This window comes from Hipposideros armiger, unplaced genomic scaffold (assembly GCF_001890085.2).
Source record: "Hipposideros armiger isolate ML-2016 unplaced genomic scaffold, ASM189008v1 scaffold_173, whole genome shotgun sequence".
Classification (NCBI taxonomy): Eukaryota; Metazoa; Chordata; class Mammalia; order Chiroptera; family Hipposideridae; genus Hipposideros; species Hipposideros armiger.
In genome coordinates this window covers 595573-610302 of record NW_017731523.1, presented here as the reverse complement: position 1 = coordinate 610302, position 14730 = coordinate 595573, and the positions used below count along the sequence as shown (strand labels likewise).

The 14730-nt window shown below is 35.8% G+C and overlaps 1 protein-coding gene across 1 annotated transcript in view; it reads left to right on the top strand.

Moving 5' to 3' along the window:
• The window catches only part of KLHL14 (kelch like family member 14), a 114073-nt gene extending 99575 nt beyond the window's left edge, over positions 1–14498 (top strand). Inside the window, exons 6-10 of the mRNA XM_019652064.1 lie at positions 1043–1121; positions 8041–8231; positions 8313–8471; positions 9497–9654; positions 12398–14498. Of these exons, the coding sequence (XP_019507609.1) occupies positions 1043–1121; positions 8041–8231; positions 8313–8471; positions 9497–9654; positions 12398–12538 (728 nt within the window). The 3' untranslated portion in view covers positions 12539–14498. The remainder of the gene's footprint in view (positions 1–1042; positions 1122–8040; positions 8232–8312; positions 8472–9496; positions 9655–12397) is intronic.
• Positions 14499–14730: the final 232 nt, after the last annotated feature.

Genomic DNA, 14730 nt, shown 5'->3' with positions numbered 1-14730 from the left:
AGGGACTTTGGCTTTCTCGTTTGCCAATATATTCCCAGAACCTAGAACACATAAGACACATAGTAGATGCTTAGTATATATTTATTCAATTATTAATTGTGTGTGCACGCACTCATGCACACACTTTCGTTTATTCCTGTGGTGAAGTTTGGTACCGATATTTCAATGTTTAGTTACATGTACAAAAACAATAGCAGACTTTTAGAATTAAAACCTGCAGTATTTCAGGTGATTATTATCTCAGGTGCTACACAAAAAAATAGAATATACTCTTTTGCTTCCATTTTTTGCTTTGTTGTCAACCTGTATGTAAAATAAGATTCATTTCAATAACTTGGAGTCACTAGTATGCTTCTTAGGCTCAATGGAGGAGATAAGGTGATTAATCTGCTCTTAGAATTCGCGTAACCCATTCAGCACAAGTTTCTGTGACACAGAAACTGTGCTTCCACCTACACACACACACACACACACACACACACACACACACACACACACACACAACTTACATGACATAGACTAAAACTGATTTCCTAATTCAAACTCTTATGGTAGTGATTGCCATTACTTCCATGGACAGGGAATGGACTCTACCACTACTAGAGTTCTTGGATCACTGAAAAAACAAAAAGTTCTAACTAGAAATACCACACAGGGTAGTCTCTAGTCTCTGTAGCTGATTATTTATAGACAGTAACTTCATGTTTTTAAAACATAGAAACACCAAAACCCAGAAATTTTTACCCTCACTTTGGGATAAAACTGGTTTGATAAACATACTTGCTTTTATTATTAGGGTTGATTTATTTTTATTCTGACTCATTTTAAAAAAAGCAGAGGAGAAGAGAGGAAAAAGAAAAACATTTGAGGTGGCACATTATTTTTCTACTGACTTATTACTTCTCATACCGTGTTAGATCGTCCCTCTACTTAATTCATCTGTTCGTTAAACCTGAGGACAGAGGCAACTTATAAAATACTATTAAATGTGCAAAACAACAAAGGAATCTAAGTTTTAAGTGTCTCAAATATATTTTTACAGGAAAACACAGTACAAATTTTGTCAGCCGATATGATCCCCGATTTAATAGCTGGATACAACTTCCACCCATGCAAGAAAGGTAAGTGTTTATTTCTTGTATCTGAAACATTTGTGGCTGCTTTACATGGATGCTGAATGATTTTCCATGACAAGGTATGCTGAATGGAGCCAATGAAAGACAGATAAGGCAAAATACAAAACTTGGCCTGGCCAATGTAGATTAATTGCCTTATTAACTCAATGGAGAAAAATAATCAAATAAGTCAATGTTTTATCTTAATGTAGGATGAAAAAATGTATACAACTTTTCCTCTTTTATTACATTGCATTGGTTTTTTTGGCAAGCGGGGCTATAATCTCACTGGCTATCCCACTGTCCTTGGTTATGATATATTTAAATCTTATATCTGAAATATAAAAACCATTCTCACAGTGATGTGCATTTTGATGCAGAAACTTCAATGTTAAAGTTTTCAAGTCTCACTGACTCAAATCCTTTACATTTGCCTCCTCAAATATCTTTCCATCATACATTCAAGAACAGGTCATTTGTTAGCTCTTTTTAAAAAACCAGTTTTGCAAGGTGCCCTCTCATTTTTTATGTGCGCAGTGTTTATCTCATCCAATTCTCCTAGCACCAAAGGACAAGATGACAACTACCTTTATACATATTTGGCTCTCCTGGCTGTTACTTAGGCATGAGGCCATGTCTTAATATGCATATGCAAATTCACATGCTAAATTTTGAATACTTGGTTCCTTTCAAATAATATCTCAACATCCTCAAGCAAATTCTTCAATATAATAGTAACAATAATCTGCAACCTATTTTCTTTTCTCAATCGAACTGTTTGAGAAATAATTATTTTTCTTACTTCCTTCATGATCCATCTTCACCTTAACATTTCCTTTTTTAAAAACATTCAATCAGATTGCACTGGGATCAAATTAGATCCTTAATCCTAAATTTCAAGTTAATAAATTTTCAAATCATGCCATTCATTCAAACATGGATATTATTGCAGGAAGACAGTATGAATCTATGTTATAAAGTGACTTACTAACTTTCTATTCCATATAAATATATTAAAACTTTCTTTCAGAAGACTAAAACCTATTCACTGAAAATGATGAGGCACAATATATTAAAAGGACCACAGGTACTTTCAGGAGTGTCTAATTGAAAGGTACCTCAAGAAATTATTCTAAGTCAGTTAATATCCTGACAAACTTCCCAACCTTCCTGTTTGTAGACACAAATACATAAGACACTCCTGGTGTCTTTCCCCTTATTTCTCTCTTGTTGGGGTTATTTCCTGGTTGCTGTTATTGTAGCTGCATCACTTTACCCTTTAATCAAAACCGTTCAAAAAAGTTTGACTTAAAAAGTATTTTAAAAAGAACCATCAATAACATGTTTGAAATGTCAGCATTTCATCACCACAGTCCCATTTGCTGGGGGCTGTACACCACGATAATTAACCTTCATGCCTTGGGTTTGGGAGGCATAACTCATGTTGCGGTCAATTATCTCACTGTAGAGCCCCTAAGGATGAGAAGTATTGCTGCAAAACCTAATTAGTAATTTTTTCTAAATGTGTATTGTTTACTTGATATTCTATAATGACTTCCTCTGAGGCACTATGGCCTTTCATGGCAGGGTCCTACTTAGACAATTTTTAGCAGCTCATTGACCTGATAAAAAGACCTGCCATGGTCTGTCGGCGCCCGGCAGCCACCGTTGACAGGATGGACTGTTTAACGTTTCTTTCTAAGTCATTATGGTATATCATGTCAGGTCCCTAGTAAGAGAAGTTTTTTTTTTTTAGACTTAGAACAATCAACTCGATAGACCAAATAAAGAGCTCCTAACAGAGCAGAATGGGAAAAGGCAGATCTCACAAATGCCCAGTCAATCTTCTAGCTCCATATCTCCTATGGGTTGGTTGACCCAGGCAGCAATCCATAACTTAAAAAAAGAAATTTTTCTGTCATTGCTGAGCTTCTATTTAAAATAGTAAGTACAATTGGTTATCAGCGTGATCTAATTGGTAATTAAACATAGAAGACAAAAAACTAAAATACGTGAGACACTTTTCTGATCTGAAAAGAAATTTCTTATACATTTAATTGAGTTAATTTTGCATTGGATAAGTGATGAATGAAACTCACCAAAAGTTCCCCACCTTTCTCCCCTTCCGTTCACTGCTACCAAAGTGTTCAGAAGTTACCAAAGTGATTGAGAACAACAGAAACACGCTATAAACCACATCTGGGGTAACCCATTCTTACAGAGTTGGATGGACAGATTGCTAGGATATCTTACCTAATCAGACCTTCCAAAAGAGTAGAAATAAAAGTGCAGAATACCCCCCCATTCTGCTGGGAAACGGGCACATGGCCTCCAGGCTTACTCAGCCGTGGGTCAGCTCGCGAGCTGCATGCCTGCTACCAATGAATTTACTGAAGGAAACGAGTAGACAAAAATATAAATGTAAATGTCATGCTGATGAGTTGTTTTGGTCTCAGATTTAGGATTTGATTCTTCAGTAAGAAGCAGAGGGCAAAAATGAAAATGCGAATCAATAGAAATGCCTTGGTGACTAATTTTTTTTATCAAAATAGACATTTTAGGTATTAAGTATGGAGATTTTGCTCCCTAGCTAGTCTAGGGGGAAAAAAAGAAAAAGAAAAGGCAGTTTGGAGAACAACAACAAAGCATATATTTCACAGAGACAGAGTAAGTGAAAAGCTGGCAAATACATCAGAAATGTTTCCAAATTTAATAAGTATGTTTCTAGAAGCCTTATAAGAATCATGCGAGACAATATTCCATTTGAAAAATCTATTGTTTTTAAGCTGATGATGGAGTTCAAAATTTCAAGCTGAGATAGTAATTCAATCTCATGCTTTGGGATATACACTGACCACCCTAAGGCTAAGAGAGGAGGTAAAGACTGGACAATATTAAGATTCAATGCATGTTTGTAGACGGTATTGGTAGTCTTTTTTAAAACTTTGGTCAATATGCTGAATATTGCCTCTGATGGTGGGGTAAAGTGGGTGCTATAGGGAGAAGAGATGAACAATTTAAAATACAAATAGTATATCATTCCATTAAGGGATCTTTAACAGTAGTCAACTTACTTTTGCAAGAATAGCCTAAATAGCCTACACCAGGTGTGCTGTTTCCTGTGGAGATGTAGGGCAGGGAGCATTCCCGAGAGACCTGGTATGGAAAAATTTTAGCCTGGAGCAAATGTTCACAGCTGCTGACAGGCCATTAACCAGGGTTTCTATAATGCATTTCCTGAATTCTCACTTTGGGCATGCAAGGGAATAAAGTCAGAGACTCAGAATCTTCACTATTAGAATCTTCTACATAAAAATGCACTTTTCGTCAGGAAGTGAAACCCACTGATTTTTTTTTTCCATTTAGATCCTAACAGTGACACTGTGTGGATAAAGCTAGGAGTACACATGGAGCATCAAATTAAGAACGCCTCAGCTAAAAAGAGCAAGGCTGACTCAGTGTCACAGTGAGGAAGGAAGGAGCCAGATCAGGAAAAGTGAGAGAACTGCAATTTAGACAAGATAAAAGGCGTTCACACTATGAAAGAGAGATCTTTCTCCTATTCTCTCTCCACCACTTAAACTTAACTAGAAGGTTTTCATACTAATGGGCGTTTTCTCTTCTAGACCAGTAGATAATACATAGAAGAACTCAGCACTCTATAACTCGCATAGTCCAAATTATTTTAAAATGCCCTGTTAGTGAAATTAGTAGACTAATTAATTCAGAGGCTCCAAGACCTGTCATAGAATAATATGGAAGAGGGATACTGACCTACCCTTATGTCAATTGTGCAAAGAAATATCTATGTACGGGTTTTTCTAGACATGTGTCAATCTTTTCAATAAAACATGTTAACTGAGAAGGTAAAAGTACAACTAAAATAACCTTGACCTACCACATTCAGTAAGAGAGTAATTGAAACCTGGCTGGAGAAATGGAAGGAACTAGCAGTCTATATATATGCACTTACTTTTCCGATGGTTTTTAAACCTAATATTATATTTCAATGAGTTTTTACTCCTGTAGACCAGGAAATCCCATTTTTTTTTTTTAGGTTTGCATCCCTTTGATAATCTGATTAAAATCTTCCTCTAAATCTTTCTCCAGATTCTTAAAAAAAAAAACGCACATGTGCAAAACATATATATGTGTAGTATGTGTGTGTGTGTGTGTGTGTGTGTATTTTATAACAATTTTATTACAATTTTCAAAGAGTTTCACGGACCCCCTCAGAAGACATGGGCCCAGGTTAGCAACCCTTGTTTTATGAAATCTGTCTCTCTTGCTCTTTATTCTCCCTCCTACTTTTTTCCTTCCTCCTTTTCGCCTCATTGTTCTTCATCATCCTTCTGAATTTTCCACAGCACATATTTTTTTCAAAAGCATCAAGAAAATATAGAAAAAACAAACATAGCCAAAACATTACTCTAAAATTATCAATAATGCTAACAATTTCAGGACTATAAAAAATAAGTGACCCATATAATCCAGCAACCGCACTTCTGCGTATATATCCAAAGGAATCAAAATCAGTATCTCAGAGACATATCTGTACTCCCTTGTTCAGTGTAACATTATTCACAATAGACAAGATGTGAAAACAACCTAAGTGTCTCTTAACAGATAAATGGATAAAGAAAACATAGTGTGTATATATATATATATATATACATATATATATAATATAATATTATATTATTATACATATATATGTATAATGAAATTTAACCATAGAACTGAAAGAAATTCTGCCATTTGTGACAGCATGGATGATACTGAAAGCTATTATACTAAGTGACATAAGCCAGATGGAGAAAAACAAACACTGTATGATAGCATATACGTGGAATCTAAAAAAAAAAACAACAACAACAAACATATTGAACTTAAAGACATAGAGAATAGAATAGTGGTTGCCAGGGGGTAGGGGTGAGGGAAAATAGGGAATGGTTGTTCCAGGGTACAAAATTTTATTTGTAAGACGAAGAAATTCTGAAGATATAATACACAGCACTGTGACTGTAGTCAATAATATTATATTGTATGCTTGAAATTTGCCAAGAGAGTAGATCTTAAGCATTCTAACAAAAAACAAGCAAATAAACAAAAAAAAAAACAAAAGCAACAACAGCAACAAAAAAAACGGTGGGGGGGGGTAACTTTCAGGTGATGGACGTGTTAATTAACTTTATGGTGGGAATCCTTTCACAATATATGCATACATTAAATCATCACATTGTGCACTTTAAATATATTGCAATTTTATTTGTCAATTGAGCCTCAATAAAGCTATAAATAATAAAATAAAATACAATATTGCCATCTGTAACATATACCATACCCAGATAGTAATAAACCATCCAAACATGTGTTAAAGAATTTAGTCATCACTTAAATATTATTAGGAAAAGTTTATACGCAAACATCTTGATGACTGAGCTTTACAAACTTCTTTATTTTATTTTTTTATTTTATTTTTTTACAAACTTCTATACAGATAATATTAACTGATGGTTCCTGAGGATGAACAAAATGCTAGACACTACGATAAGCACTTGACCTGTGTATTTGCAGATAACCCTGTGAGGAAGACACCATCCTCCTCCTCATGTTACAATGGGTAACCTGAGGGTGAGAGGGTTAAGTGATGTGTCAAAGGCCACACACCCAATAAATCACAGAGCCAAGCAATCTGATTCCAGAGACCAAACTGTTAATCAAGATGCTCTATGCTGCTTCCCAGAGGTTTGGGCACTTTGTAAACACAAGTTGGAAAATTTCCAAACTGTATAGGTTTACCTGATAAAAACTTCTAGGACTCCTCATCTTGCTATTGATATTGACCAAGAGTCGTGGCATCAGTTTTTAGGAAGATCCTTAATTCATCAAACATAAATTATATTCTCTGAGTGGCTTGTCACTTAACAGCTGTACTCTTTCAGTACTGGACCATTTGGTATCCTTATGAATACACAATTCTAGTAGCATCAGTGAGAAAAAAGAAGCAGAGGATCAAGGAGTTTCTTAAGATTTCAACCTAGTCATCCTAACTCCAAATATTTGAGTCCTCTTCAAACATTTATTCTCCTTCAGCTCTCATAGCTTATTAGTTACTAAGTCTTATATCTTCCTTTAAAATATTTTTTCACCACCCCTTTCCAAGTCTTCTTCCAGAACTCTAATTCAGGTCCTCAGTAACCACACCTAGATTTTGGTCTACCTCAGAATTGGTCTCCGCGTCTCCAATTCTTTCAACACACCTTGTGTCTTTTGCCTTTGATAGTATAGTGGGATAATTTAATAAATAGCCTCTCTTGAAAAGAGACTAAAATATATCCTATAGTTTTGTAAGAATAACACCGAAAGCCACAACGATGAAATTCCTTTAATTGGTTATATAAGAACAAAATTTCAATATTATATTCAGTTCACAAAAGTTTCTCTATTTGCAGTAGTACTGGGTGGCGGGGGGAGGAAAAAAATGATAATTGAAGAAAATTTTTGATGATGTAGTTCTCTTATAAATTGGGAACAATGACCCTTGAAGGACCATAAAGAAAGTGAATGTCAAGATAATTTATTATTGTTACATTATCTACCTCATTTTTCACTTTGTCTTCCTGAGCTGTGATATCTTTACCGGGTACCATATATCCCAAACATTAGTGAACACTTTAACAGCATATCAAAAGCGAGATAAAAAGACTTGGTGAATTGCTCCTCTACTGTTAACTTTAATATTAAAAAATGCTATCCAGAATGCGCAATGCGTATGATTACTATATAAGATTCCGGGTTTAGAAGGGAGTTATATGGGTAATTTCCAAAGGTTTGCAACCCTTTCTGAAACAGAATGTACCTCCGTCCCCTGATTGGCTGGGCTCCTTTTGTGATTTATGGTGGGTTGTCATTTTTATTGTAGAAGAGCCAGTTTCTATGCATGTCGGTTGGACAAACATTTATACGTTATCGGTGGAAGAAATGAAACCGGCTATTTGTCCAGCGTGGAGTGTTATAACCTAGAAACAAATGAATGGCGTTACGTGTCCTCTTTGCCTCAGCCTCTGGCAGCTCATGCAGGAGCAGTGCACAATGGGAAAATATACATTTCAGGCAAGTCATTCCTCCACTTTCTGTTACAAAGTTCCGTTCCAAGGCACGTTCTTGACTTGTATGTGTATGTTTAATTCACAGGGGGTGTACACAATGGAGAATATGTCCCATGGCTATATTGCTATGACCCCGTAATGGATGTCTGGGCTCGGAAACAAGATATGAACACAAAACGCGCCATCCACACTTTGGCTGTAATGAATGATCGCTTGTATGCGATTGGAGGAAATCATTTGAAAGGTCTTTTTAAAAAAAAATCATAATAACATTTGCATCTCATGTTTCTTGCTAAGGGGGTTTCTCGTTAGATAATCATAGTTAACCAAGTAAAAAACATGTTGACCAAATAAAATCTACTCTATGTAAATTACCAGTACCCTTGGGCAAGCATTTATTTTGGCTCCTCTGCTAATAGGATTATTTTTAAGTTACCACACATATTAAGGAAATGAATAATGATGTCTACAGACAATAAAAAAATGAAAGCATTAATAACTTAAAAAGCACAAACAATTTGTTGTAACAATGAATTTAGTAAAATAAATTATTACTTATCATCAAAGCTATAGTAATGGATTTTTTTCAGAAAATTGTTTTCTGTAGTAATGTCATAGCTGCACAAAGCTAATACATGATTTTTCTTAAAGAAAACACTTAGGATTTCATATCTAAATTTAGAATTAACTCTTTTAAGAACCATCTGTGATTCCAAAATTTTTTCTATTTGCCCGTTCACTTGGATTCAAATCTCAGCCTATCTACTTACTGGCCATGTGACTTACTCAAGTCATTGACTATCGCTGTTCCTCACTTTCCTCATCTATAAAATGAATAAAATGGTATAACTATCCCATAGGATGATTGAGGGGATTAAATGAGTTCATTTGTATAAAGCGTTTAGTAGAAAACAATTAGCTTATTGTAAGCACTCTATACAATGCTTGCTTTAACTATAATTATTTTTAACCTTTTAAAAAAGGCTTTAATAAACCATTTTTAATAAGGTCTACCCCTGTGTAATCAACCAACAATATCTTTGCCAACGAGATCTAGTCAGATATTCTTGCTTTGAAGAGTTGGATTTTTTGTTTGTTTGTTTTAGATCTTCCTGACATAGCTCCTAATTTCACCGGAAAATGTATACACCTTCAAATACACAATGATCTACTTCTTGGCTCTAGACCTTTTTTTAAAAGAAGCCCTAGCCTTAAATTGGGACCCTGAGAGTTGATTCTTTTGTGATTCCATTTTGATATGTCACTCAGGTTTCTCCCACCTTGATGTAATGCTCGTGGAATGCTATGACCCAAAAGGCGACCAGTGGAATATTCTCCAAACTCCCATTTTGGAGGGTCGAAGTGGTCCTGGCTGTGCAGTGCTTGATGACAGCATTTACCTTGTGGGAGGCTACAGCTGGAGTATGGTACGTGCCCATGTTGTACTCCTCCTCCTCCTTTCTGTGTGTGCCTTTCGTTTCCCTCAAAATGTATTATCACCTACACATGTACCTTTTAAGTGTATCACACTTACATGCAAACAGTAAATTACTTTAAGTAATGAAATAGAATCAGTATGGTGGCTGTAGAACTGGCTTGCTCTCTGATCAACTGTATCATTACATGCAGTAGGTCTCTGGTTCTCTTCCATCCCTATGCTTTTGTGATTCTGGCTTTCCAACTAAAACTCAGGCTGTGGTGGCTTTACAAATGTTCTGTTGAAATTGAATAGGAGAGTCTGAAATGCTTCTGACCAGTAAGACATGAAAAATAGAAATTAGTTGGACAATATCCACAAATTTTATTTAGGATTTGTAATTTGCAATTGTGTTTCATTTTTTCCCCCTCTGTATCATTTAAATGTCCAAACATACGCCAAAATTGAGACTACAGTGGGCCCTCATTTACACATCACCCAACTTCCGCATCCACCAACATCTGTCATACTTGCTACATTTATCCTTCCTTTAAAAATTTTTTTACTAAAGTAATTTGAAGCAAATTCTAGACATCATAGTATTTCACCCTAAATGTGTCAATATTTATCTTTTAAAAAATCATTTATTTAGGTAAACACGCTATCATCAGAACCAACAAAATTAACAATAATTCCTTTATATCTGTATTTAAATTTCTCTTATTCACTTGAAAAAAAAAGTATTTTTCAAATTGATATGTTCAAAACAGGATCCAATAAGTTTCCCTTATATTAGTTATCGCTTTTACATCTCCTGCAAATGGGAAAAGTACCCCTCCCCCCACTTCTTGTTCCATGCCTTTGACTCATTTAAAAAATAGGGTCAGTTACCATGTAGAATATCCAACACTCTGGAATTAGCTACTGACTTCCTTGTGGTATCACTTAAAATAGCCCTGTGTCCATATCTCCTGTAGACTGGAATCTAGAGATAAGGGCTGAATTAAGTTCAGCTTTTCTCTTTCTTTAAATTTCTTTTGTTATCTATTTATTTTTGACAAGAACAGTTGAGGAGGCAGCTCTGTAGTGAAAATTACATTACATCAGGAGACACATAGGGTCTAGTGGTCTACATAGTCACCTTTTAAATGACGACTTATTATATTTTACTACACTTATATGTGTTGGTTTACAAGATTTATTTGGGGGTTTAATAATATTAGTTTTATTGTTTTTGCATCAAACAAGGTTGTTATATAAAGTTTGGGAGGAGCTTAAAAAGTTCTTAGTTATGTGGAGGCAAATATATATAAAGGGTGCCAAAAAAATGTATACACATTTTAAGAAAGGAGAGGAAGGAAAGGAAAGGAAAACTATATTAAAATTGTAATACTCAATATACATTGATAACAAAAGATGAATACAAGTCACATTTGACTTCTGCAATTACAAGAGGTGCTCAAAGTGATTACCATTAGCATAACTTTAATACAGTTTTTTCCTTTCTTAAAATGTGTATACATTTTTTTGGCACCCCCGGCATGTATAAGTAGATATTTGTACATGTGCTTTTTCACTGGTGCAAATTGCTAGCTACAAGAGTATATATGTTTGGAACCAGACTACAGGAGTACACTTTCAGAAAATGATTGTTAGATTGGTTGCGAGTTTATTTGTTTTTTTGCCTATGATAAAAACATAGCTGGGCCGGCAGAGTGGCGCAATGGTTAAGAACTCGCTTGGGATGCCAGAGGGCCCCGGTTCGGATCCCACATATGAGGGACAGTGACACTGCCCTCTACAGCTAAAATGCTGAACAACAGCTCAACCTGGAGCTGTGCTGCCGTGAGTCGCTGGCGACGGCGTAGGCTGCAGTCCCTGTGGCAGTGGATTGCCATGGGCTACCGTATATAACCAGCAGCCAGCGTGAGCGGCCAGTAGCCGCAGTGAGCGGCCGTCCAGAAGCCAGCGACTGATCTGCCTTGCCAGGGAAGAGCGCAATGATGGTGCCAACTTGGGCCAGTGAAGCAACGCCCTCCACAACTAGACTGAAGAACAAAAGGACAGCAACTTGTCTGTTCCCCTTCCCCTAATTCCCCAGTACTGTTCCCATCCCCCCAATTCCCCAATAAAAAAATCTAAAAAAAACAAAACATAGCTGCTTTTGTTTGGGAATGGAGGTGTTTTACAAACACTAGCCCCAGAGGTTCACAAAAGAAACAAGATTAAAGACATTTTTATTTCTCATGTGGCCTCTTGAAAAAATATTAATCAATGTGTGAAGAAGTTGGCAAGCCTTCATTTCCAGTTTATTTTAAACTGGTTTTGCACCCCAGCTCTAATTCTAAATAAAATGGAAAAATGGGGCAACAATATAAAATCTAATTTACTTCAATTATTTGAATATTTAAGGTGAGATTTTTTTTGTTTTTCGTTTTTTGTTTTTTTAACTTAAACCAGCTGGATAAGTTCTATTTTGCGGTCAATTATTTTAAGGAATTTGTTGGTCATCTAGGTTGTTCTAAGTACCTGACTTTTATGTCTCACACACATGCAAAAACAGATTTTAAAATCTTGTCAATCTCAAATTTTCCTTTGGAATAAAACAGTTTAAAATCCACTGCTTTCATGTGGAGTTTTTAAGCAAGAGCAGAGAACTGGTATTTTCTTTTCACTGTAAATGTTATACATAAGGTTGTGATTGCACTTCTCTGAATGTTCTTTCCTAAATGCGTTCTGCTTTGCCGTTACAGGGGGCCTACAAGTCATCTACAATATGCTATTGTCCAGAAAAAGGCACCTGGACAGAACTGGAAGGAGATGTAGCAGAGCCGCTGGCAGGCCCAGCCTGTGCAACAGTTATCCTGCCTGCCTGTGTCCCGTACAATAAATAACACCAGCAAGCCCTGGAATGAACAGTATCTCATTCTAGGAAACAATGACAGCTGACATCACTATTATTCTAGGAACAATGTATTCAAATGGTACAACTGCCAAAACCAACCGTTGGTTGCTGATGATTTCCAAGTAACTCCAAAAGAAAAAAGACCTGTTCTTAAACAGATACTGTGTCTGTAACTTGGATCACACCAAACTTCCTGTGGTGACAGACTCTTCCATTTCAGACTGGTTTTAACTTGTCCCAGCTTTACAAAAACTCCCCACGTGGGTCTTAACTTTCAAAAGGAGAAAGATAAAATACAGAAGAGCGCCCCCCCCCAGAGAGACCTCAGATCAGTATTGTGCATTGTTGTCTACCTGCATGTGATCTACGTTGAAGTTTTGGGGATATTGTGTTCATTAATATTCAAAATTGGACCCACTAAAATACTTACCCTGCATTACAGAAATTGCCACTTGATTCTATATTCCTAACCTGTGGCTACTTCACAGACTCCATAGGCAACACAGTTAGAGAGAACCATGTACGATTAAAGAGAAACGCTTTTATTTCTATATAACTTTATTTCATACACCTTCTGCCCCTTACAGCATCTTATGGGTTCAGAGAAGAGAAAGATGTTGACTCTTGTAGCAATTGCTTCCTGGCCTGTAGACTCTAGGCTAGGCAGAGTTATAATTTCCGTGTCCTTAATTTTACTGAAAGAGTAAAAACAAACTACACTATGTCACTATTCAGTTCATGGAGACTTTCTCATTTTTTGTTTTTTGCAGTATATAAATAAGTAGTGAACTCACCTGTTATTTGTTTCAAATGGTAGGACTGACAGACAGTCATAAAATATTGAAGAGATTGTGTTGGATAATGCCTCTGACCCAAACTTAACTCAATGAAAACTGGGAGATTGCTTTCAGGAATTTAAGGACAAAAAGAAAGGATAATTTAAGTACAGTCCCAGCTGTCTCTATGCCCCTAAAACATACACCTTAAAAGAGCCACAGGAGCAAATGATAGCTCCTAACAAACACTTCCCCCTCTTCCTCACCTTGGCTCTAGAAATGGCTCTAGATTTGGCTCTAGAAAAGCACATGACTTATCCTATTTTCCCAACTCATCCTTTGTGTTTGTAATCACCAGAGATGCCTGGGCTCAGTTAAGCAAGCAATTTCAAGTTGTCTTTAGGAGCCTAAGAAATTTAGGAGCAGAAGGTCAGAAGAGCATGAGATCATCTCAGTGTGGTCAGTCAAAAGAATAAAACTGGCATGGATTTGATTTTCAAGCTCTTCAGAGCTGGATAAACATCCGTTAGGAATAAATAAAATCCAAAAATATTTTTTTAATCACCCAGAGATGTTGAATCGCTCAACAAATGTGTCATTCAAAACAACACCATGGGGAAGCCACAGATTTAAAATGCCTCGTGATAAGCTTTCACTGCGAAGCATGTCGAGATGGACAGGTGTCCTGGAATCCAACGCCGTTTCTACAGTAAAGTGCAATCTTTGTTGTTTTTGTATTTATTTGTATGTTCAGATCCAAAGGATCCGTTGTAAAAATATATAGATAAATATATATCCAGTGCAATCAACTTTCATTTCTTTTTCCTTGAAAACATGAATATATAGCAAGAAAAAAAGTTACAGTACTTTGTGGGAAAATCTCAGCTGACAGCACGAAGAGAACAAGGTCTGCTTCAGAATCTTTTATTGTCAACTGTCACCATTTCGTCTGAACATCACAGTTTATACAAGGATATTTGCTTTCCTTAGACTTGTTCTCCATTTATTTTTTATTTCTAACCAAAATAAATAAAAGCATTATGAGAACTATAAGCAAAGCTTTCTGTATTTCAGAAAGACACAAACTATTAGAAAGTGAAAAGTGAATAAATAAGTCACAGATGATGTAAATTTTGTACAGTATTAGAATGTGTAAATGAAGCTTGCTTGGAAAGGGAAAACTTTAAATAAAAACTTTATGTACTAATTCAACTGTCTCTCATATTCCTACTTATAAAGCATATGTATAATTCTCTACAGTGACTTGTTTGAAGGTTTGTAATATGTAAATGCTTAAATATATTTATTCTGCAGATGTACTTTACAAGTTTATTTAGCTTCCTGGCAATTTATAAATGTATACAAAGTATGGACAATGCTAACAATTATGGAATGCTTCAGGAAA